The 25586-nt window shown below is 57.6% G+C and overlaps 1 protein-coding gene across 1 annotated transcript; it reads right to left on the bottom strand.

Moving 5' to 3' along the window:
• Window positions 1-688: 688 nt before the first annotated feature.
• On the bottom strand, window positions 689-21816 carry LAPTM5 (lysosomal protein transmembrane 5). The gene is made up of 8 exons (XM_045548461.1): window positions 21644-21816; window positions 7535-7628; window positions 6741-6817; window positions 5420-5548; window positions 4596-4718; window positions 4198-4293; window positions 3349-3441; window positions 689-2096 (listed from the first exon to the last, which is right to left on the bottom strand). Exons 1-8 carry the CDS (start codon window positions 21728-21730, stop codon window positions 2007-2009), a joined length of 789 nt encoding a protein of 262 aa, XP_045404417.1. The 5' UTR covers window positions 21731-21816; the 3' UTR covers window positions 689-2006.
• Between the last annotated feature and the right edge of the window lie 3770 nt (window positions 21817-25586).

The raw sequence follows: 25586 nt of genomic DNA, 5'->3' as shown, positions 1-25586 counted from the left end.
CCATAAATGCCCTTCCTCACTGAGGTTAGCCAGGGTGAGCTTGCAGGCAAAGAGCCCTGCTGCACGCAACGGCTCTTCCTGATCCAGGCCCAGCACCTGGCCAGCTTCCTCTGCCCCACCCGCCACCTGCAGCCACGCTGAGCCACTTCCCGCAGCTCCTCCCCCCGCCGCCCTGGAGCCCTTGCTCAGTCTGCTACTTAGGCCTAGAACCTCCTTCCAACCACTTTGCTTACTGCTGCCTCCTACTTCAGACTCAGCTTGGTGACACCTCCTTCAAGAAGGCTTCTCTGGGCACCAGGCCAAGTCTGATGTCCCTCGGACTTTCCCTATTGTGGCATTGGCCATGGGCCATTACAACTGTTAGAATCTGTCCCCTCCCCAAGACTGCAGGTAATTGGAGGCACTGGACCCATGAGGTCATCCCTGGTGCCCAGGGCAGGACCCGGCTCTCAGTGGGGACTCTCCAAGTGGGTGTAGCTCACACCTGACTTGGGAGACATCAGGGCACTTAATCATGGACTGTGACTCATGATCTGAGTCACACTCACGAGCTGGCACGGCCCATGGGAGCTTCTGGACAGAACCCACAGGTGTGTGTGTGCGCGTGTCCATGCTGGGGGTGATGGGTACAAAAGGCAGGTCCCCCGCCCTCCTCCTACACCGCATCTCAGGAAACACAACTGCCGGAGACAAGCTTGTTGCTGCTTTATTGAAACACAAAGCAATTACACAAAGGGCTGTCAGCGCAGAGGCTCCTGCACAGCCTCTCCCTCTGTGCCCCCCACAGACCCCAGACACCTGCCTCCACCGCCCTGTCCCCGCTTCTGGGTCAGCTCCCTTGGGAACCCCGGCCACAGGGAAGCAGGCAATAGGGGGTGCTGGGGCCAAAACTTCGTGACCGCCACCGCCACCACATCCCCAGTCACAGGGTCTGCGCCCACAGGGGGTTGCCTGTTTTGACTGAAGTAACCTCTGGGCTTAGTCCCACAAACGGACGTGCCTGACTGCAGGGCTGAACTGCTGCTTGGCCACAAGCTTTGTGCAGAACTGACTCACCTACGACTGACTGGATGGCAGTCGACGGCCTGGCCTGCAGAATGCACTGACAACTGGTTAGTAAGGTGACGGGGACGGAGGTGACCTCACAGCGTCCACGGCTATGTGACCACAGAGGGACTGGATCAGCAAGCATTTGACTGCTGGTGGTGACGACTCCGCAGCCAGACGGTTGTGTGTTTGAAGGGAAAGTTTTATGATCGAAACCACCGTCACTTCCTGCAGCTGATTGTGCAATGATAGTTCGACAACTGTTTAACAGAACGTTGATTTGCGTTGACAATTACACAGCCACTCAGAGGTGCCAAATTGACCAGAGTGGGCAGCCAGTTGTGGGGTTAATTTGAATTAAGTGATTTGGGAGCTAACTTGATTGTTTAATTGAATTTTATCACTATTCTACGTATTGCTATTCTAAATGACTTATGGTTGGCTAATTGATAATTGCTTAAGCAAGCTATTTGAAGAGAATTGATTATAAATATGTGTGTGTGTATATATTTGAGGGCTGGCTCATTGATGAGGACAAAATCGCTGCGTGAACTCTTACAAACCAATGCAATGGACCGAATTATTTTACTGAACTGACAAGTGAGTGTTTGACTTGTCAGTTGCTTGGTGGAACTGATCAAGTTGATAGTTGTTTAAGAAACTCACTGAATTTAGAATGATCAATCCTCTAAACAAGTATTGGAGCTGATCGAAGCAGTCCAAGCATCTGTGGACTGAATGTTTGAGAGACCCGAGAAGTGATTCAGCCCTAAAGGGCTGACCCAGTTGTGAGCATCTCACGGGCCCTGCAGGGGGAGCAGGCCAGCGAAGGAGACACAACAGATTGTCCTGAAGTCAGCCGGGGGGGTCCACCCAGGCCACAGAGGCCACCAAAGCAAAGAAGCGGATTAGGAAGCAGCTCCGCCCCTCCCAGCACTAGGGCTGGGGCCTGGCGAGGGTCACACCTCTGAGTATGGGGGCGGTGCTGGGCCCCCCTCTGGAGCCTTGGATGGCAGAGATAGAGCTTCCTCATAGGACGGCAGGACCACCTGAGAGAGACAGAGATGAGGGCTGAGTATCGTCAAGAAGACCTGCAATTCCAACCTGGGGTCAAGGGACCTAAACCCCTACGTCTGGCAAAATGATGATGATGATAATGACTAGCATGTTTGGATACTTGCTATGTGCTAGACATCGCCTGCCTGGGACAGGTGCAGGATCTGTTCCTGTAGTGGACACGCTTGCCTTTGCCCATTCAGCACCTTGAGGTCCCCTGGCTTTGACAACAGTGCGCCATTCTCCTTGGGAAAACATGCTCAGTTCATCTGCCTTCAGAAGAACTGGTCCCGTCCCTCAGATCCAGGGGGTGGACATGTAATGGGGCTTGGCCACGCAAAGTAGAATTCAATCCTCCTGGCTATAGTCATGGGTTTAGGGATAAGCGTGTGACCCAAGCTGGCCCAATGAGACATAATCCTGGGACTTTCTTTTCCTGTTGGGGTTACTGAGAAGGTGCAATGTGAGCCTGTGGGGTTTGGCAGCCCTTTTGCCACCAGGAGGGAAGGGCTGTCTGAAAACAAAGCCGGCACTGAGGAAAGCAGAGTGAAGAGATAAGAGAATGAGATCACATCCTGATGCCAGGACTCAGGCAGGCCTGAGGCAGACCTACGTTGGACTTTGAAGTTCTGTGAGCTAGTAAATTCCTTTTGTTATTTAAGTCAGATTGAGTTGGGTTTCTGCCACTTGCAACCAAAACTGTCCTGCTTAATACAGTCCCACTTTACAGATGAAGAAAGTGAACCACCAATAATTTAAGCCAGTTTCCCATCACTTCTCTGGTCAGCTGCTTCTAAGCGCACCCTCTCTGCCTGGAGAGCCTCCTCCCCCTTCCCAGCTATCTCAGATCCATTGACTCTCCAAAATTATGCCACGTGTCACCTCCTCCAGGAAGCCCTCCCTGGTCCCCCAGATGAGGCCAGGTACTTCCTCTGTGCTCACTGTCCCTGTGCTTCACGCCAAGTTGTAATCATATGTCTGTGTCTGGGTTCAGTCTGGACTGTACACTCCCCTAGTCTCATATCCCCAGGACTGGATATGAGATTAACAGAGAGTGAGAGGCAGTAAATACTGAGTGAATGAATGGAATCTACACTGTCAGAGCTGAAAGGGAGGTCATATTTCTTCTGGTCTGACCCTCATCTTACAAGTGGAGAAACTGAGGCCCGGAGAGGGAACAGACTTGACCCACATGGCACAGGGAGTGAGTGGCAGAGCTGGGATCCGACCCCGGGTCAAGCTCACCTTCTGCAGCATCTTGGAGTTGCTCTTGTCCTCGACCGAGTTCGTGTACTTCATGTACCTGTAGCATCTCCACACACACTTGAACATGTAGACCTGGAAAGAGGCCCAGGTCAGGCTGTGCTTGCCGGCCGCCTTCCCACCGCCCCATCAGGCCTGGGACAGGTGCCAGCAGGAGCCACAGCTTGCTCCAGGGGGCAGCTCCCAGTGGCTGCTAGTGCCTTGACTTCCTACAGTGGCAGGCAGTTCACTCTGCTGGCTGTACCACCACAAACACGCTCCAATGTGTCACCGTCTCTCAGATCTGGGACCAGAAGCCGGCCCCTATCCTCTGGGCCTGACCACCCCAGAGACAAAGACCACTCCCCTCCCTCCTTCTCATTACCAAACCTCCATTAATATGACCGCAGATCCCATCTATATTTTGGTACCTGAATCACATGACACCTAACAAGGGTAAAGCAAGACTCATTACACCCCTGATACAGGTGAGACCCGAGGCCCAGAGAGAAGTGACCTGCTGAAGACCAACCCCGTGGCTGGCAGGGGTGTAGCTGGGATCCAAACCCAGGTCAGTCTGAAACTGATTCCAGACAGAGCAGCTTCCCTCTGGGTTACTCGTCAGACCCTGACACCGGAACGCAGGTGGTCTTGGAAGATCAACACCCTCTAACGGGCTGTCCCCAAGGACCCCAAGTCAAGTCAGAGGAGCCGGCTGGGCAGGCTGGAGAAAGGCGCTAAGGGCAGGGCGGGGGGCAGTGAAGGACACACATCCCTGCTTTCTAACTGTCTGGGGTGGGTGGGCCTGGGCCACAGCCTGGCCTCAGCCGCCCCTGGGCGGGGGCCACTCACCTTCAGGACAAGGACGGTGACGAAGGCAATGGAAAAGATGATCATCATCTTGATGAACTGGTTATGTGTCATGTTGTCCTGGCTGGGGAGGTAATTCTGCAACAGATGCAGGGGCCACGTCAGCACGGCTGGCTGTGGGGGGACTCTAACAGCACCACACGTCCAGGAATAACAGGCCCACTCTGCACACACATGGGCACACAGCGTGGCACACCGATGACCCTGGTCAGTGGCCACGACAGCCTTAGGAAGCAGGTGCTACCATCGGCCCCATCTGATAGGTGGGCAAACCAACGGCAGCAGATGTGGCCGCTGCCTTCCAGACCCCTGTCCGGGGTGGTGCACCCACCCCCAGCCCACGGGCCCCAGCGGGGTGCGGACCCCGGCCCCAGACTCACCATGTGGTTCATGGACTTGAAGTTGAGATAGGTGGGCACTTCCATGTAGGAGCTGCAGAGGGTCAGGATGCTCAGGCAGAAGTCCAGCAGCTGCAGGGTCATCAGTGGGACCTTGGAGGGGCCCTTCGGAGGACAAAGGTGAGGAGGAAGAGTAAAGACCAGCAATCGAAGGCCCAGCTCCCGTGGGGCACGTAGCAGGCCCTCGCTTGAGAGGCTGTCTCAGCTAGAGACCTCAGTGCCTCCGTAGTCCCCCGTGCACAGAGAGGAGCAGATGCCGGGTGTTCACAGCGAGGGCTGGTGGCCAGACTGGGACTGGAACCAGGGTCTCCCGACTCCCGGGCCAAGGCGCTTCCACAATACAGTACCTCGGTCTCTTCAAGGACAGCAGTCAGGGGACATGTGAAAAGCAACTTTTGGGGGACCGCATCCTTGACTGGCAGCAGCCTCACGCACGGGGGTGCTTGTCACTGGCTGTAACCATCTTTCTCTTCCTGCCTTCAGCTTGGCTCCAAAGGCGGGAGCAAACTGGGGCTGGGGACTGACAGGGAACGTGCCCTCTCCCGAGTGTACCTGCCACAGGGCCGGCACTCGCTGGGTGCTCACCATGTGCTGAGCCCTCTGCACACATTTCCCTCCCTTAACCCTCCCGAGACGTGCTGACGAGATGCGATTACAGAGGCATTTCGCAGAGTAGAAGCTTGGGACCATTTGGAGGGTCTCAGGGACTTGCTCAAGGACAGCAACTAGGAAGGGGGCTCCCACGCCCACCAGCCTGAGTCCCTCCCGTCTCCCAGGCCAGGGCAGGGACAGGGCTGGGCACTCACAGGGCGGCTCCGGTAGGCCAGCTTGAGGTAGGCGGGCAGCTCGATGTAGGAGCCCAGCAGGGTGAGCAGGCACAGGAGGAAGTCCATGATTTGCAGGGACAGGAAGGGCAGCAGGTACTTCTCCCGGTTCTGAAAGGCAGGCCCGGCACTGCCAGGGTGTCCTCCGCACGCAGCCAGTGCTCCCCCACCCGGCCGGGTGTCCCCACACGTCCCCTTCCCGCCCTCTCCCCGCTCAGCCCAGGGTGCCCCACGCAGATCCTCGTGCCCTCCTCTGAGTGACACTCTGGGGACAGGGAGAGGGTAAGACCCGGGCCCCGCGTGAGGAAAGCCTTGGCGTTGCAGGAGGCAAAATCACAGAAGCGGTGGTCTGGGTGCCTCGCGTGCTTGTCTGAAATCACTCGGGAGGAACAGCCCAGGCTGGTCGCAGAGTCGAGGGGCGACCCGCTCCGTTTTCCTGGCTGGCCCCTTTGGGTGTCTACACACGCACCTGGAACCAGCCTGCACATCGTGAACTGCACGCAGGTTCCCAGAGCGGGTGTGCTAGCGAGGGGAGCCGAGGGGGGCATTTCAGGCAGGTGGAGACGTTCCAAACCCACAGCAACTCACTGTCCCACCCTGCTGGGCCTGCAAGTGCCAGGACCCTGTCCGCACAGGAAGAACCCTCTCTCTGGATCCTGCTGCCCTGGCTGTGCGGGGAGGCCCTGGCTTCCTGCTCTCCGGGGCTCAGGGACAGGCAGGTTCCGCTTTGGCGGGAGGTTGGGCCACAGCCTGTCTCGTCTCTCCCACCCGCTTGGCCTCAGGCCTAGGAGCCCCTCAGTGGTCACACTGGACTGTCCCTGTCTCGCTGAGGGTCGGCCTTCCCCGACCAGACCGGGAGCTCCCCAGGCGCGGGTCCCCTGGCACCGCCGCGGGGCTGAGCGGGGTGTGTCTGCGCTCTGACCGGCTCGGGCCCTCCCCACTGATTCAGGACCCCATGCTTTCTCCGCTGTCCCCATGCCTCAAAACAACACTGCCTCTTCTCTCTGTCACAGTCCCCTGTCTCCATCTGCAGTTTTAAACACTGTGGGTCACCAGCTGGTCCTCGCCAAAGTGCCAGCAATTAGCACGGCCCACACGTGGACCCATGGTGGCCGTATTTCAACAGGGGACTGAGGCCACCAGCCCAGGGAGTCCGGGGGAAACGAGGCTCTCTCTCCACAAGGCAAGCGTGACGGCGTCTGCCGTGCCAATGGGGCCTCCCACCCTCCCCGCGCTGCCCACCCGCGGAGGTGGCAGGGAGGGTGCAAAGGGACCCCTCCCTGCTCCCTGGCCCAGGCCCCACCTTGACCACGCCGAGCAGCAGGCTCAGGCTGATGACGAAGAGCATGATGATGAGCAGGAAGCTGGAGACCAGGTCGGCTGAAAGGCAAGGGGGAGCCGTGAGGGGCCCAGAAGTGCCAGGGGGACCCCCAGCCGGGCTCCCAGGGCCACACTTTGGGAACCACAGCGGTGGGGACATGAACGTGAACAAGAAAGCCCAGACCCTGCCCTCGTGCAGCGCTCAGTCTGGAGGGGGCACAGAGCCAGCGAACTGCACATTTCAGGTAACGGGGATGACGTGACAGGGCGCCAGGCTGGGGTCTACCGTGGCCAGGGTGAGGTCAGGGAAGGCGTCCCCGAGGAGTCGGCCCCCAGCCGTGGGGGGAGGGTGTTCCAGCCAGGGCCCGGGACAGGGACGGGCGTGGGGTGGGCGGTGTGGCCAGAGCAAGCTGTGAAATGGGAAGTCCACGCCGCAGGGAGATGCGGACAGAGGTCAGCCGTGGCTGGATCTCACGGTGACAGGTTTCCATCTGACGTTAGTGTGATGGGCTTCAGCGGAACACTGGGACTGTCACCTTTACAAGCCAGCTGGGTGTGCAAAGCGCTACCCCATCTGCCCTCACCACCTGGACACGTGGGCAGGGCCAGGTGGGATATTCCCACTTGCAGATGAAAGATCTGAGGCTCCATGGAAGGGACTTGCCCGAGGTCGACCAGCGGGGAAGCAGGGGGCACAAACCCCAGCCCGGCTACCCCTGGCCAGGGCCCTCCCCACCCTCCTCCCCCCACAACCCCATCGGCGTCCCCTGGACCTACCCATCCTGAGGTAGCCCATCTTGGAGAACTTGCAAGAGGGCTTGCCGTGGGCCACCTCCACCGAGTGCTCGATGAACAACAAGACGCTCATGATCTGGGGACAGAACAGTGTCCGTCACTAGGCCTGCGCAGCTCCTCCCCCAGCCCCCTCCCACCCCATGGTGTGCAGCCGGGGGCCACGGGGTGGGGGTCCTAGAGCAGCTGGGATGCCGGGTCAGGAGGGCGCCCTGGCTAGGAGAGTGGCCTTTACAGACAGACGCTCAGCGCATAAGCCTGGGTACGCCTCCTCCCAGGCATGTGACCTTAGGCACAACACTTGACGCCTCCGTGCTTTGGTTTCCCCCTCTGCAAAATGGGGATGGTGCTAGTAGCTCCCTTTGGAGGCTACTGTGGGGGTCAACGAGACTGTCCCAGGAGAGCACGCAGAGCCACGCCCAGTTCTCAGTAATTGGCACCTGTTCCTATGGACGGTCAGGCTTGAGGAAGGGGTGAGAGCTGAGGGGCCCTCCTCTGAGCCCCCTTTTATAACAACAGGCTCTGGGCATCGCGGGGTCTTAGTCAGGGCATCTGGGCATCGCAGAGCTTTAGAATCATGAGCACAGGCTGGGAGAGCCCTGGACAGCATCTGCCCCTGAATTCCAGAGCGCCCTGTCGATCCCGTCCTCACAGCCCCTCGATTTCCCCGTCTTCAAAATGGGGATAATGATATCTGCCTCACAGGGCCGTGGTGGGGCCAGATGGTATGATTGATTTACTTAAAGTACCTGGCAGATAGTAAGCACTCTCTCTATGGAAGCTGTTAATATTATTATTACCGTTGTCCCCACTAGATTGTAGGCTCCAGGCAGGGAAAGCCTGTGTCTCTCTTGTTCAGCTGCTCTAGTTCTTGTATTTGTTGAATGAATGAATGAATGAACGAACAAACCTGACGCCCTCAGGGGATCCTTGCTAGCTATGATGGAGAAGGGGCATCTGACAGGCCTGAGTGTCAGGGTGGCCCCAGCAACAATTAAAGTCCAGCTACCAAACTGCAGTTCGAAAGGAAGTTGGAGGTCACCTTGTCCACGCTCCCCCACCATCCAGTGCAGGAATCCTGTGCCACCACCACTACTTAAATGCTTCCCACCATGGGACCTCACAACCTTCTGTGTGTCCATGTCCTTGCAGCAGGCCCTCCACCCCTCCCCCAACACACATATACAATTCTCTAAGCACCATCTGCCCACACTGAGAACAAGACCGTCCCCTCCCTTGTAGCAGGTGCCCTACCTCTATTAATATGGCCTCAGCTTACACTGGCTTTCTAGGCAGCCCTGCACTGGTAACTCATGCTCAGCTGACAGGCAACCAGACACCCAACCATCTGTTTCCCCCTTGCTGACTCTGTGGGTTTTTTAAGTTCAGACGCAGGTCTCAGCTTGTCTTCCTGCCATGTTACATCATGTTCAGGGGGGTGGAAACGGTCAGAAAACTGATGAGGAACTGGGCCCTGGAGTCAGATGGAGATGGATTTGAATCCAGGTCACTGTGTGACCTTGCACAAGTCAGTTCACCTCTCTGAGTTTTCTCGTATGGAAAATGGCAGCCACTGGATTTAGCGAGGACTAGGTTGCGTTGTATTTGCAAAGCACCAATTTCGGGCCTGGCAGGGGCGCTTAGCAAACAGAATCTGCTTTGGGCTGGGGAGAGCTTCCACGGAGCATTTGAGCAGCCTGCTCTAGCTGCCCCTCTCCCTAGCGCAGAGTGAACCAAAAAGGCTTTGTCTCACCAGGAAGGCTAAGAGGAGTCGAGGGGAAGGCAGGTGTGGTGGGGGCTGGGCCTGCAACCACAGGAACCAGCCCTGCCAGAGAAGAGCTGCTTCCTCAGCCCCTGAAGGCCAGAGCCGCAGCACCCCTCTTTAGGGTTTCGTCTCTGATGAGGAAAAGAGAAACGGGAGGTAGGTGACAGCTCAGTCTAAGACAGAATGGGGTGCCCTGTGAAGTGGTGAGCTCCCCGTCCCTGGGGTTTTGTGAGCAGATCTCAATGAGTCACAGCTGGGCTTAGAAAGGGCACGTGAACATCTACCCGGTGTGGCACGAGAAGACTTAAAAATCCCAAGAATCCAGCATTGTCTGAGATTTGGAACAAAGCTCAGAATCAGGCAATCCCAACCTCCAGTTGCTAGAAGGGGCCTCCATCCACTTGTTTTGTAAATTCCCTCTTCTTGTTTTATAAGTTCAGAGAGGTCAGGTGGCTTGCCCAAGGACACACAGCAAGTTGAGGACAGATGGGAACTGGAGTCCAAGTCTCCCAGTGCTGTCCTGGTGCCTTCCCATTCCCTGTACCCCAGAACACCTCAGAGCCCTGCCAGCCTGAACCTCAGAGGGCTCAGATATTTTGACCACGCACCAATGTCACTAAAACCTTTTGAACACACTCCTCTATATTTCTTTATTTCCAAATTATATGCATGTGCTACTGTCCTAGTTTATCACGAACATCATAAAACATACTCCCAAAAAAGGTCCAGAAATTAGTAAAGGATAAAATAAAAAAATTTAGAAATTCTAACATTGTCATCCTGAGACCCTGAGGTCACCTTGGACATTGCCCCACTTTGGAGACCCCTGCTAACCCACGGCTCACCCAGCCCCAGCTCCCTGATCCTGGGCCTAAGCCTTTCTCACCGCCCTGCCCCATGCGCAATCCTGCCATTAGCAGCCCAACTGCCCCCTCCAGCCACCCCTTCTGAATGGCTGGGGACCCCAGGAAGGGGAAGACAGGGGCACTGGCACAGCCCAACTCCGTGCCAGGTGATCCTTCCCACAACCCGGCAAAGGGGCTGTTTTTAATACCTTCACCCCATTTCACAGATGAAGAAAGTGAGACTCAGAGAGGTCCAGTGCCTTGCCCAAGGCCTCCCAGCTGGTCACCTGTAGGTCCAGGATTCAAATCCTGGCCAAGTCCCTCCACCACCTGCCCAGCATCTCCCGCCTCCTGGCCCTGAGGCCTGCCCCCTCCCCCGCACCCACGTGGGTGCCTCGGTGGGGTCAGAGGTCCCCCATTTCCTCTCCCCTCCACAGCCTCCTCTCCCTCCCCTCAGTGGGAGCACCAGCAGCAGCAACGGGAACCAAAGTGTTGCTACTTTTGCAAAAACCACCTGCGCTTAAAAACCAGGCTCGCCCTGCCCCATCTCACCTTCTCAACAACCCTTCGGCAGGGAGAGGAAACATGGTTTTGTCCCCATTTGCCAGATGACAGCCCTGAGGCTCATAGAGGGCAGGGACCAGCCCAATGTCACGGAGTGAGGCAACCTCAGAGCCTGACTGGACCCTCTGTGGGGCCCCAGCCATCCACGGAAGATACCAGAAGATGCCAGGCCCCGACCCAGGAGAAAGGGAGGAGGCTCAGCTCCTAGAGCCCGAGTGTCTCCCTAGGACATGGGATGGAGAGGAACATTTATTGGGCACCTGCTGTGTGCTCAGACCTGTACACACAAGCTTGCGTGGCAATCTCCCAAAACCCTGCAAGAGAGGCAACATCTCCCCATTTCACAGTTGAGGAAATGAGGTTGAGAGAAGAGAACTCACGTGTCCTGTGTCACGTGGCCCAGCTGGGCAGTGAGCCCTGCTGCCTCGGCTCCTGGGGCCCAGGGTCCCCTCAGGGCTGGACCGGCTGCTCTGGGGCTCGGCTCCTGATCTCTCCAGCCATCCACCCCCTGCCCCCAGCAGCCAAGCCCGGACGCCCGGCACTCAGGAGACAACAGCTGGGGCACTGGAGGCCTCACTGCTGCATGGCCCTGGCCAGGCCCTGGCTTCTCCCTGGCCTCAGTTTCCCGCTCTGGTCATTGAGGAGAGTCACCCCCATTTGCACTTGGGGCCGTGGGGAGGGCTGAACACATGAGGGTCAGGGGAGTGGAACCCCTACACACTATAGGATTAGGATGTCACACCCAGGCTGCCCAGGGTCCCCTGGCCCCAGCCGCCCCAGGCCCTGTCCCCTGCCCCCAGAAGGCCCTCACTGCCCCACCCAAGTCCCTAACCGAGAGTTGCTGGAAATCCCCGGGAAGCACCTGGCTTACCTACAGCGCACGCTGGGAGAGGCCGGGAAACTCCCAGAGTCTAGATTTCCAGGCCCCCAGCCCTGACCTTCCCCTCGTGCCCCCTGGTTTCCACCTGGACACAACACTGTCCTCTCCCTGCGCTCTGAGAGCCCGGCTGGGCCATGACAGGCACAGGGCCTGTCTCTTGTCACGATGCCCAGGCAGGCAGATCCACTCGCCCACTGTCCCTCCATGACAGCGTCTTTTCACCCACCGTTCTTAATGCTGCGCTGCTGAGGTCGTGAAGTAAGGGCAGGGGTGCTGCGGTCTGACTCAGGGCCCCACCGAGCTCTGTGCCCCCAGGCAAGCCACTAACCTCTCTGGGCCTCGACTCCCCATCTGAGGAAAGGGGCAACCACTGGACCTGCCTCTCAGGGCTGCTGGGACCAAGGGTGTGCTGTGCGCCCGCCAGGCCCACGGCAGGTGCTGTCCGGCGGCGTGTGCTCCGCGTGGCATTCATTCCCACCCAGCAAACGCTCCCTGAGCACCTCCCGCCTCTGGCCTCTGCAAGACACTGACCCCGGCCTGCAGGCGTCAGTCTCCGCCGAGACCCCACAGGTGGACGGCGTGTTCAGAGCCATGACAGAGGACACGTGGAGGCTCTGGGTCTTTGATGAGGGAGAGAGCACTGGAAAGACTCGGGGAGGGGACGTCACAACAGCAAAGCGCTGAGCGCGGCTCTGAAGGACAAGCAGTTCTCCGACAGAGCAGAGAGAAGCGAAAGCACCCCAGGAGGCGGGAGCAGCCTGCAGGAAGGCCTGGCAGTGCAGGTGTCTCGCTGGATGGTCCCTCCAGGGGAACGCGGAGGGAGAGGTGATGTCTCTACCCCGACAGAGGGGCATTACCAGTAGGGAAGTGAGGCCCAGAGACAGACGGTGACCAGCCCAAGGTCACACAGCAAGACTGCTACGGAGTCAGACCAGCTCTGTCCCAATGTCCAGGCCAGCTCAGCCAACCGGTCCCACCTCACTCCTCCTGCCCCACTCCCGTCCCCACCCAGCCCTGCTTTCTTCGTAACAAACACGCTTTCCCCCGGCACTGGGCAGTGGGCGCAGTGGCCAGAGAGGCAGGGGAGCTTCTGTTTCCTTTCCTGGTGTCTCTGAGGAGCAACCGACAGCTTGAGCTAAGGTGGGGGGGGGGGGGTCGCAGGAGGAGGGAGGTTGGGGAAGGTGGTGTGGTGGGGGCAATGTTGGTATGGCCGGCAATCACAGCGGCGATGCCGTGGGTGCCAAGGTGGCCTGTCATGGGGGAGGTGCTGCTCAGGAGGGACTGCAGCAGGGACCACGCCAGGTGGGCATGGCTGTCATGACATTGCTGGAGTTGGCGAGGTGGTGACAGTGAGGCTCACGGGTGCTGGCGACAGTGGACGCGGCAGGGGTGCTGGCCATGGAGGTAGCTGGGAGGCAGGGATTTACTGCCACGGCCCTGCAGCGGAGATGCCACTGCTGACACTGATGACATAGATGGGGGTGAGGACAATGGGGACATCCTGAAAGGATGGTGACCCCAGATCTCCCGATTCTGGGGTTCTAAGACCAGATCCCTCTGCAGGGGAGTGGCCCCGCTGTCCCCATCCTTGAGGCTCAGGCCCCCCATCCCAGAAGCAGGCAGGGAGAGACCCACTGTCTGTGAGTTTCAGGGGGTGAAGGTCACAGGGAAGGACCCAGCCCACAGTGAGCACCCCGCTCTGTGCCAGACGGTGCATGGACACCTTCCCGTCCAACCCATAAGTCACAAGTCGCTCCTCCTAACCAACCTGCCAGCTCAGGGCTGCTCGGGCCTGGCCTCAGCCCTTCCCCATCAGATAGTGCGGTTTGCAAAGTGAGTCTCAAGTGCCACACCCTCCCGCCCTCTCAGGGCTGCTGCACACTGACCACACGCAGGCCACTGTTGTTGTTACCACCCGGTCCCTGAAGCTCAGCCCCTCAACCTCACCTGCCCCCCTGTTTTCCCTGGGGTCCCAGGGTGGTCTGGAAGGAGGATGGCAGAGGGACTCAGATGCGTCAGCGGCCAGAGGAAGCTCCCCTCCCCCACCCTGTGCTTCCAGTCCCTGCTTATCAGGGGGCGGCCGGTGGGGGCCCAACCTCCCAGAGCACTATCTTCCCAGCCACCGGTACCACCGGGGTGCCCCCAGCCCAGGGCCACACACTCAGTCCCCCTGCAAGGCCCCTGCCTCCGCCTCCCAGAGCCTGGCTTCTCTCTCTACTCTCTGCGCCCGCCCCCCTCCCCTCCCTCCACCTCTGCAGGTCTGGGTGATGAACTGTCCCCTCCGCCCCACTGGGCTCTGGCGCTCATGGCCCTGGGGGAGAGCCCAGCGCAGCCGCCCATCCCTGTATGACCCTGGCCCGGCCTCTTTACTTCTCTGTGCCTTGGTTTCCTCTTCAGCAGAAGAGAGAGAAGAACCCAACACCCTTGCAGCGCGGTTGTGAGAACCAAGCAAGGTGACGTGTGTCTACTGCCAGAGACAGTGACTGACAAAGACGGAGCCGCAGAGGCGCCTGCGTGTGGACACCAGACACGGGCCCAGGGGCCGAGGCCACTCTGTCTGTAATAGCCCCAGCTGGGGACAGCCCAGACGTCCTCCCGCAGGGAAACAGGCGAATACACCGTGCCGGACTCACACGACGACATGCCCTACGGCAGTGGGAAACCTGAGCTCGCTGCCCACAACCACACGCGCAAAGCTCACAAACGTGATGCTGAGAAAAGCTGCCACGCACCACAGAACACGTGCTGTAGAATTTCACCTCCGTGTGGTTCTAGAGCTACAAGCATGCGTGGCCCCACATGCGTGGGTGGAAGTCAGTGGGGAAGGGGTGGCAGGGAGGGGGCTCCAGGGGCCTCCGGGTGCTGGTCCTGTCCGATTCCGCAGTCTGGGTGGAGGTTACACAGCTGTGTTCACTGTGTACACGTTCATCGAGACGTTTGCTTATGATCCCATACGTTTCTATAGGTCAATTATTCATCCATCAATAAAAGGTCCACAAAAACAAGATCAAATAGAGACTGGCTGGCACCTGCTAGATGCCAGGCTCGGTGGGATCACGAAGATGAATCAGGTCCACCCAAGCCCTGGATGAACGTCCAGGACAGAGGACACGACACACAGGGACCCGGCACACAGGGCTCCGGGGAAGCTCCAGGAGCTCAGGGTCCAACGGTGGTGGCTCAAGGCAGGCTTCTCAGAGCAGTGGGTCTTCAAGATTTGAGCCGCAGGGCAGTGGGAAGGGTGCTCCAGGCGGAGGGAACGGCATGACAGAGGCAAGTGCGAGTGAGACGCACTAGGAAACTGCAAGACGCTCCTCGTCTCAGTGAGCTGTGATGTGGGGCCACTCACATGCCGAGCACACAGGAGGCCCCAGAGAGCACACGGACCCCTGGTTTTACAGGGGTAGGGACTTGGGGACAGAGGAGCGGGGAGAGCACTGCAGGGGAAGGGACAGGTCCTGCCCAGGCACAGGAAGCACAGCGGTTCAGATGCGCTTTTGAGATGTCACCTGCAGCACAGGAAGTGCGATGACTGGAGCCTCAGCAGCCGGCTCCAGCCCGGGGCATCCTCAGAGCTCCCCCTACCCACCACCCACCACCCACCCCCACCCCAGCAAGGCCCAGCCGCTGCCCTTCCAGCCCTGCCCCCAGGAGAGAAGACAGGGAAGCAGGGCTCTGCCCGAAGGAACAGGGCACTGAGAGTGAAATTCCTGCCCGGTGATTCCCAGCAGCAGAGATATCCTGGCTGGAGAGCAGCCCGTCAACTCTGCCTTCATGGGCCGCCACTGGGGGCTCAGAGCTGGCGTGCAGGCTCTGCCAGGGCCCCGACATCCTCCACTTCTTGATTATCCGGCGAAGCACCCTCCACGCCCCAAACTACTCCCGAAACCATCACTTCCCTGCTTATCTGCAGAGCAAAAACCCACAATCCTAAGTATTATTACTAATTATTACTATGCATTAATTAGGCCCAGGTCCTCCTCTGAACACTTACGTACAGTCAGCCCTCCGTATCTGCGGGTCCTGCATCCACATATTCCGCCCGGTGATCTGAGGACACAGACCCTGCGGATACCAAGGGCCACCTGTACACGATCTCCTGTCATCGGTTCTGCTGTCATTGCCGCTCTTCCCCCGTTTCACAGGTGAAACTGAAATCGAGTCTTTCCCCGGGGGCGCTATGTTTCTAAGAACAAGGCTCAGGGCTTCACAGCTGACCCCACCCCGTCGCTGCCAGGAAGCCCTGCTCCCCCTCCTCATGGCCAGCAGGACCCCCGGGCTCTTCTTCTCTGTCCACCACAGGCTGCGAAGTCCCTGGGCCTCCCTGAGCCTCAGTTTCCTCTTCTGTAAAATGGAAGCCCCGGTGGCAGCTGCCCTTTGTCAGGTGCTCACAAATGGGGTTATTTTCCCCCACTTGACTGGGGAGGAAACTGAGGCTGGAGGAGGGGCCCCTTGCCCTGGGCAGCGTCTGAGCAGAGCGCAGCTGTGCAGCTCCTGGCTCCGCCTCCTGTCTCATGAGGGGGTCTGTGCCCCTTCGCAGGCAGGGTGGGATCCCCCGGGAGACCAGTGCAGGCCTCACAGCGAGCTCAGCTCGAAGTCCTGGTTCCAGGCTGCTGCTCTAGGCTCAAAATAAAAGCCTCACTTCCTGGGGGCTCGGGCCAGGGTGGAGGTGGAGAAGCCTCGGCAGGGCCAGGCCCTGCCCCCCAGCCACCCCCTCGATGGGCCGTGGGACCGTTTACAGGCCAGAGGGTGGGGCTCACACCCAGAGAGGAAGGGAACAACTCAGTTCTGACTGGGCCCCCCAGCCAAGACCCTGAGGCGGGGCCAAGACTCCTGCCCTGCCCCCGCTGGCCTCCCCACCCCTCCAGGAAGGGCCCAGCGCTGCTGCTGCGGTGGCAGAGGACAAGGGCTCTGCGTCCAGCCCGGGGGCATCAGGCATGAAGGTGGCAGGTTCTAACAGATTCGCACCGGGGGTTTCCCCCCCTGGCAGTTGGGGTCTATTTTTAGGCCCTAACAGATGAGCCTTCCAGAGGGGAGGGGCCCCTGTGGTCTGCTGCCTCATCCCACCCAGGCACTCGATGGCCAGCCCCCCACACCCCCAGGGCCATATCAGCTCAACACCTCTACACGGACCACTGGCTCCATTGAACAGATGAGGAAACTGAGGCCCAGACAGCAAAGGCACCTGCTTGCTCGAGGCCACATTGCCAGCGGGTGATGGAGATGGACCTGTGTTCTTCTCAATCACAAATCACTGCCTCCAAAATCCAAGAGCCCCAGGAGTTCTGAAGAAGACAAATCAGGAGGGCTTCCTGGAGGAGAAAGCTTCCCATGAGATGGACCATGTAGAGAAAATGGGTCATGAAATGCTGGGTGAAGTGAGGGCCTCCCAGACAGACAACATCCCAGCCATGGGCCAGGTGAGGAATTCATCTGTCCACTCCCTGGCTCATTCCCTGCCCCTGTGTGTGGGCAGCAGTGGCCTGGAGCAAGTCAGGGGCCCTGCTGGACCCCGTTTTTCCATCTGCAAAGCAAGTGGACGGGCCAAGCAGAGATCCATCCTTTTAGCTATGTGGCCTGAAAGAAGCAAGGGACTCGGGCGAGTCTCACCCCTGGGGACCCCTCCACCCTCCTGCCCGTTCACACCTCATGGCTGTCCCTCTCACCCAGTGTCACCGGCCTCTAGCATCTTCAAAGCACCACAGAGTCCGTCCCACCTCCAAGCCTTCCCTCATGCTGCTGCCACCGCCCGGCCCGATCTCTCAACATGCCCAGGCAGCGTCCTGCTCACCCCTGGGACTCGGGCCTCCTCCAAGAAGCCTTTCCTGCCTCCCAACCTCCTCCCCAGGGCAGGGCTGAGGCCACTCCTCTGTGCCCCCATAACAGCCAGCCATGTTATCCATTGTCACTGTCACTGTTGCTCCTTGGCAGACGGGAGCCCCTCGACTGTACCCTGGCCTGGGGCTGGGCACGTAAAGTCATATTAGAGAACTTGTCTGCATTCAGGTCAGGGCAACAGAGACTCCTTCTTTGAATAATAGAGGCTGCTTCATTTTCATCCCCCAGTTCAAAAGTAGTACACTTGAGCAACAAAACTAAGTAGCATCGATTGTAACCCAAAGTATACAATAAAGATCCATGGGTCCCTGCTGATATAAATAAGTAAAACATGTATTTATATAATAAATGGGAAAGCAGACAAGTCTATGAGGCATTCCAAATAGTTTGTGTAGCTACTCTGTCCTCAAGGAGGTACAGCAACTGCCCACTCGTTGAGTTTGGGCTGCACATGGTGACTTCCTTCCAAAGAGCACTGGGCCGGGGCGGGGATAGTAACCTTCCAGGGGAGACACCCCAGCAGTGACAAGTCATGTGGCCAGTACGGTCCCCTGATCCCATGTGCTGAGAATGGCCCTTCGCCTCTGTGGTCTTCCTCCCGAAAGCACACTTTCCCAGTCTGACCATGAGAAAACCACCCCAAATCCCAGCTGAGGAATATGTGACAAATTGCCTGACTAGCACTCCTCAAAACCGTCAAGGTCATGGATATCAAGGAAAATCTCAGAAACTGTCCCAGCCGAGAGGAACCTAAGGAGGCGTGGAGACGACCTGCAACGTGGTGTTAGATGGCTTCCTGGAGCAGAAAACGGAGAGCAGGAGACAGCCGAGGGCGCGCGGACGAAGCTCGGGCGTCAGTGAGTAACAGCGGGTCATGTTGGCAAAGGTGCCATCCCAGCCTAAGGTGCTGACAACAGGGGGACCAGGCACCGGGTACTCAGGAACTCCCTAAACCGTGTTCAGGATTTTTCTGTAAATCTAATACTGTGCTGAGGACATGCTCATTGTGCCAAACATGGAAAATACAGACAGGTAGAGAAAAACTGGAGCTTTTGCAATCCTGCAGCCCAGAAAACAACCACGATTAGTGTCGGCCCCAGTTCCTCCCTGCCTGGTTTCAATGTATCCTGGTTCTGCACTGTTGAAATCATAGCAGGTGTCAGCTCTTTATCCAGACGATGTGTTTCTCATGGTGGAATTCCAGGCAGCTTGGGGAGCAGAGGTCAGGGAGGGAGATATTTCTGGGCTAAAGTGTCTTCTGGGGGTCCCCACCGCCTGCCATTGACTGTAGGCTGACAACAAGCCAGGACCCAAGAAAATAAAGAAAGTTCTCTGGTGTCCTTTTGTGTGTGCAGGTTTGAGTGACCAGAGAATCCGCTGGACGAACGCAGAGAAATAGAGAGGAAGCCCCCCAGCCAGAAGCTGAGGACCCAGCTCCCCCAACTGGGCACAAAAAGGCCCTCCCAAAATAACACCCCCAAAGTGGAGCGTGATTTGGTAAAGCGTGATGCTGTCTCAGGACGGCAAGAGTCCCGATTTAACCCTCCCCAGAGGGGCCAAGTCCACAAATAGCTCACGATGTACACAGTTGTCACCCATGACTGGCTCCAGATGACAGCCAGCATGGGCTATTGGCACATCTGGACCACAGCTTCTCTTTTTCCATCCAGATGTTCGAGGTCCTGTCAGCACACCTGCTACCCGACCGATAGGCTACAGGAAAGCCCCCAGACCCTGCCCTTTCTGGGAAGGAGAGAGGACCCTCTCCAAGGGGGCAGGAAGATAACCCCCACCCCCTCGGAGTCAGCTGAGGACCACAGCCCAGAGACAACTGCCTGGGCCAGGCATACGGCTTCCAGGCTGTTCTGCTCTTCTCACACCTTCTCCTGGTCTACAACACCCCATGGTGCCCCAGGACTCACATTATAGGAGTGGCTCTCCGTTGGGAGCGATTGCGCCCCCAGCTGGAGACACCTTTGGTTAACACCACCAGCAGGGCAGGGGAGGCAGCGCTACGGCATCTAGCAGGTAGAGGCCAGGGATGCTGCTAAAGGTCCTACAATGCACAGTTCAGTCCCCCATGACAAAGAATTAGCCAGTCCAAACCATTGATAGTGTGCTATAGGGAAGGTCCAAATCCTTAGCTTGTCGCTCAAAGCCCTTACCACCTTCTCCTCCCTAACTTCCAGGTTGGTCTCTGTAGTGTCCCTGTACAAGCCGCACACACACACCCCTGTACTCATCTGTTTCTCTTCCCCTTCCATACTGCCCGCAACCAAACCGCACCTCCGGCCAATGGCACCACCTACGAGAAGTCTTCCCTGATCACTTGGGCCCTCAGACTCTCCAGCTCTGTGGGTAGGGGCTGGTTGTCACATAACCACTTACAGGTAAGGACCTCAGAAGGCGCGAGCAAAAAGCAGCTCAAGAGCCACAAGGTCCAGGTTTGTGGGGCAGCCTCCGGGCCAGACAGCCTGCACAGCACCAGGTCACTGCTGGCCCCTCTGCCCCCAGGCAGTCACTTACAGGACCTGTCTGGACCCCTGGAGGCATCAGAGTTTGAGAGCTCTGAGCCAGTCCACATCCCCTGACCCCTGACTTTATAAAGGGGAAACTGAGGCCCAGAGAGAGGCTTGTCCAAGGCCACACAGCCAGCTAGTGGCAGAGCTGGGGTAAGGACCCGGGGATACCTCTGCATACCACTGTGTCCTTCCAGGACGGTTGCACAGTCTCAGAGCTTGAGGGCCCTAAAGATGGTGTGGGACAGCCAAGGGGTCATTAGCCTCTCTCAGCTCTTGTGTTGGCGGGAGCCGGGCAGGGCAACCTCTGAGCTTCTCCCAGAACCAGAGTCCCGGGATCTGACAGCTGGACTCCAAGTGTGCCGACAGCAGGTGCCATGTCTGACGCACAACTAACAATAAAGCACTCACCTGCCACACAAGGCACGGACTTGTGTGCTTTGTGGATGTTAACACTCTGCTCCTCACAAAAACCCTATCAGAGAGGTATTATTATTCTCATCCCTGATTTTTTTGGACAAGAAAACCAGGGCTCAGAGAGGTTAAGTAAGTTGTCCAAGGCTGCACAGCTAGGAAGCAGGGAAGCCAGGATTTGCATGCAGCGGTCTGGATCCAGGGGCTGTGTGCTAACCACTGGGCAACACCACCCCTCCAAGGCTGTGCTCTTGCCGCAGCCCTGCCCACCCTGCCTGCGACAGGAAGCAGCTGCAGCCAGGTCTGAACAGTTTGCAGCAGCCCACTGCAGCGTGTGGATATAGGCTGGCATTGAGGAAGCCCTTCAGGCTCACAGGAGAACTGTTAACCACAGGCCCTGAGTCACCCTGGGAGGAAGTCGCCTGGGTCTGGGGGAGCTGGGTGTGGCCAGGAGTTGGGCAGTGGGGGTGAGTCTAGACAGGACAGAACAGAGACCTTGACCTTCAGCCTCCCCAGACAGGGGCGGGCTTGGCCCCGGGGGCTGTGACCTGCCCAGAGCCACACTGTGAGTTACTGGGGGACAACGGCTTCCCTCCCGGGCTGTGCACTCCAGCTCCCGGAGAGAAACTGCGGGGGGCCACTGTCTTGAGTCAGGCCAGGCAAGTCGCCCTGCTCCCTAGCACAGCTCTTAGGTTTTCCCTGGTGGGGAGAAGGCGGGGGTTCCACTGAGCCCTAAGCCAAGACAGCTGGGCTCCCGCATCCCCTCTGGAAGCACAAAGGGAAGGTTGCACTTCTCGTCCGCTCGAGAGGCCCCAGGCCCGTCCAGGCCCACAGGAAGAACCGTGGCTGTGTCTTTGGCCATCCTCACATCCCCGCAACAGTCCCAGCCCACGACGTCCCAGGACTCCCACTCCCAGCACTTTCACATCTGCTGTGGCGTCTGCACACAGATAACCTCAGTCTGCAACTTCATCCCATTTTACAGAGGCAGAAACTGAGCCTCAGAGCGAATGTCGGTTCCATTAGCTCGGAAGGAGGACTCCTGCTCCCTGCTGCTTGCTCTGGGGCAGCTGCAGAGCCACCCCCCCATTTGACAGAGGGGGAAACTGAGGCCCCAAGTAGGAAAGGGATTTGTCAAGGGTCCCACAGAGAGGTGGTAAGCAGCAGTCCTCCCGTCCGAGGGGCTCAGCAGATTGGGGGCCACCACACATACACGCACACACACGAACACAGGCACGCATGCAGCCCCGGGCCTGCCTCCACACTCACCACATGGTAGATGGCCAGGGCAGTGGTGGCAACGCGGACGTTGAAGCAGCAGCAGGTCTGGCGGATGGTGGCCGCGTGGGGGGCCATGGTGCTGCTGTCCCCTCCTCTGAGGCACTGAGAGGGAAGGAACCTGGGGCCCAGAGCAGATCAGAAAAGGGGAAGCTGCCAGCTGCCCTCCTCACTTCCTTCCTGCCCCCTAGACAGGCAGGGGCACTGTCGTCACAGCTGGGGCGGGGCCGCTGCGAGGGGGTGTGGGGGAAGGGCCCCAGCCACTCCCAGGAGGGGCTTCCTTCTACCACTCCCAGGAGGGGCTTCCTGGAGAGCGCGGACCCTCACGCCATCAGTACCTGCCCGCGCCAGGGCTCGGGCTGGCGGTTTCACACGCCCTGCTTACTGGATGTACACCACTGCCCCTGGAAGCTGGGACTGTGACCAAACCCATTTCCAGACTAGGAAACAGAGGTCCAGAGAGGTCAAGGCACTTGCCCCAAATCACGCAGTCGTTAGTGCTGGTGGCAGGATTCAAACCTAGATGGTCTGGCTACAAGAACAGCTGCTGCCTAGTGAGCAGTTCCCACATGTGCTAGCAGGCGCCTCGATTAACTCCTCTCATCCTCACCTCCGCCCTTTGAGGCAGGTACTATTACTGTCCCCATTTGACAGGCAGAGAAACTGAGGCACAGAGGGGGAAATGATCTGTCCAAGGTCACACAGCTAGTCAATGAAGGATTGAGGATTTGAAGGGAGGCCGGTTCTAGAAGTCGCCCCGGAGCTGCTGTTTCTCCTCTAACCTCCGCATCCCCAGCCTCAGGGAGCCGTATGTCCTTCCTGAGCTCTGAGAAGGCATGCAGGGCTCCAAACCAGGCCGGGAGAATAACGACCAAGCAAGCCCGTCAACCATGTGCCAGGCCCTGGGCGGGGCATGACTGATACCCTCAGTCAAACCCCCCGTTGTGGGCCCTGACACTCACACAAAATCAGAGATTTTTTTCTCCTCATTCTTGGGAAAAGCTGGAATTAGTAAGCCACAACTATTAAGCAAGCTACCCTGGGATCCACACTCCCTTCTCAGATGATAAATTAACTATTAAACATATTGCAAGAAAGGAAGGGACTATAAAGCACCGGCAAAATTCCCAAAGACACCCAGCTTTGTCTGAAGCTGAGCACCCTCGCGACGCCAAGCTTCTGAGAGCAGACAGGACCTGCCACGAAGCCCCGCCCTCCTTGGAGAGCGTGTGTTAGGATTGGACACCTCCGCAGCCCATCATTTCCACCCCCTGGAGAGGTTATAAAAAGTCTCTAAGCTCCTGCCCCTTAGTAGGAGTTGCTCTATTGGACCCACAAAACTTGGCTGCTGGCTTTGATCCAACCTTTCTTCGTTTGTCAATGACCAAGGGGACTGTGCCAGTCTGGGGTTCCTGGGGGGCCCAGCCAATCCCTTCCCCACTTCATTTTCAAGCCTGTTTCTTTTCCTCCTTAGGCCTTGCTTTGACCTGACCTCACAGAAAGGTGACATGGTGCAGCGATTAAGAACTTGAGTTCCACAGGCTCATGGACTGGGTTCAAATCCTAGCACTTTCTGGCTGAGTAGCCAGAGCAAGGAGAGAAGCCCTGCCTTGTCTGAGATCAGCAAGGCCAGAGCAGAGGGGCTGCAGCTTAGGAAAGCAGGGGCTGCAGAAGACCGAGCCCATGCCGGGGAGTCCACACTGGATTGTGCCGGGAAGCCACTTGAAGATTTCCTGTCATGATCAGTGATGGTCATTAATAACATTATGATTTGGCGGAACCGGAGCAGCCAATTTCCAAAGAGAGGGATGAAATGCACCGATGGTGTGAGGGATAATTTTACATGGTCTATGGATGAACATTTTTTATTTTTATAGTAATAAATTCATTTTAATGTGCATTATAAAAATATACATAACTGGGCCATGAATTCGGTGATTTTCCATTTATGGGAGTAATATAGTCTCATTTTAAAACAGATACATTTAAATTAAAAAGCAGTAAGTCTATTTAAAGAAAATACTAAGGAAGCCACAGCCTAGCGGCTTCCTAGGAAGCACACGGGTGTGGCAGACAGCCCTGGAGGCGGAGCGTTGGTTTGGGAACCCTGGGGCCTGGGAAATCCCAGCTCCCACCTAGCAGCTGTGTGATCTCAGACGAGGCACTTGATCTCTCTGAGCTGTTGTTTCCACCTCTGCAAAACAGGGAGCAGAAGTTTGCCCTGCAGGGCTGCGTTAAAGGTGAAATGAGGTCATGTGGGTGCATCTGTTTGTTTCCTCCCTTCCAGCCCCTCCCTGCTCCTGCATCTCAACCACACTCGAGCTGCCGGGAGGAGGCAGAGCCGGGCTTGGGACCCTGGTCTGTGCGATCCTGAGTCCTGGGCTGATCACAAGGGCAGCCGCTTCAGAGCAAGCGGCATCCGCCCGGGCACTGTCTCCTCCCTGAAGCACTGGAACTCTGGTGGAGGCATTTGTTCCTCACTGGGTCACAGGCCTCCAGCACCTGCTGGTCCCTTGGCAGGGGCCTTCCCTGCGGAGGGCTTTCATCCCCACCAAACTTCCTGAGGAGGGAAGGGCTGTTTTCCCAAAGGCCGGACCCTTCGGCCAAGGCCACTGTGGTAGGCAGAATAACTGCCCCACTCCAAAAAACATACCCACGTCCTAATCCCTGGAACCTGTGCATACGTTACCTTATGCGTGGCAAAGGGACTTTGCAGGTGTGATGAAACTAAGGGTTTTGCGATGGAGATTATCCGGGCGGGCCCACTGTAATCAAAGTGGTCCCGTCAGTGACCAGGGGAGGCAGGAACATCAGAGTCAGAGAGTGACGGAAGAAGCCGCACCACTGGTTCTGAAGACGGAGGAAGGGGCCATGGGCCAGGGAATGCAGGCGGCTTCTAGAAACTGGAAAAGGCCAGGGAACAAATTTTCCTCTAGAGGCTCCAAAAGGAACGCAGCCCCGCCAACACCTTGATTTCTGCCCAGCGAGACCCATTTCGGACTTCCGGCCTCCAGAACCGTAAGAGACTAAATGTGTGTTGTTTTAAGCCACAAATACAGCCAATACAGCAGCTGGACTCAGCAGCGTTCACAGCAGAGCCTGCACCCCCTGCCGCTGGAACCCAAGTCCCCTGCGAGGGGACTGTAGCCCCATCCGCGCCAGTACAGCCCTCGACTGCCTTGCTGTGTGACCCTGCGCAAGCTGTGAACTGCTCTGAGCCTCAGTTTCCTCCTGCACAAAGCGGGGACAATGACAACACCCGCTCCTTGTCTGTGAGGAGTAAGAAAATGCACGTGCAGGTGGAAACGACACACCGGCCCCTTATTTATACGTTCTGCTCTTTCCCATCAGAGTATAAGCTGTGAGCGTCTCAGGATCACTCTTCATGCCCTCCCTGCCGACTGCTGCAGCCCTCGAAAACGTCTCCGAGTTGGCCCTCCAGCTCATGGAGACAAGGGGAGGAAATGTCCCAGGCTTCCGCAGCCAAAGCAGGGCAGATGCGAATCTGCTTGGAAAACTGACCTTGTAAATGTGACTTCTGACAATGCAGCCTTCTAAGGATCCCTGACTTCAGAGCTGATTCCCGTGTCCTGGAAAGTCATCTTTAATTCTGGAAAAGTCTGCAATTCTGGTTGCTTGTCCTATTTAATAATGTGTTGCCACGGTATATTAATATTTAAACAGACGTCTCTGTTTCCTCAAAGGCAGAATTACTCGTGAGCGTCTTTGTTAAGTCAGAAGAACATTATTGGAACTTCCCTCTTCGCCCACATGCCTGGAGGCAAAAATAAAACCCACAGTTCTGCCACGTTTTGTATTTAAACAAAGAGTTTGGGAGTCTCGTGTCCTTTCAGTTAACCCAGATGAAGCACTTAGGAGGGTCTGGGTCGTGGAAAGGACTCCGCAGTGGGAGCTATTTTGATTGTGGTTATTA

The sequence above is a fragment of the Lemur catta genome, chromosome 3 (assembly GCF_020740605.2).
Source record: "Lemur catta isolate mLemCat1 chromosome 3, mLemCat1.pri, whole genome shotgun sequence".
NCBI lineage: Eukaryota > Metazoa > Chordata > Mammalia > Primates > Lemuridae > Lemur > Lemur catta.
This window is presented reverse-complemented; position numbering and strand designations above follow the sequence as displayed.

Coding starts and splice junctions, on each gene's coding strand:
- LAPTM5 (XM_045548461.1), bottom strand. CDS start 21,730: ATGGCCCCCCACGCGGCCACCATCCGCCAGACCTGCTGCTGCTTCAAC. Junction 4,719..5,419: donor TGGCCTACCGGAGCCGCCCT/GTGAGTGCCCAG, acceptor TGTCCTCCGAAG/GGCCCCTCCAAGGTCCCACT. Junction 4,294..4,595: donor TCAAGTCCATGAACCACATG/GTGAGTCTGGGG, acceptor CATCTGTTGCAG/AATTACCTCCCCAGCCAGGA.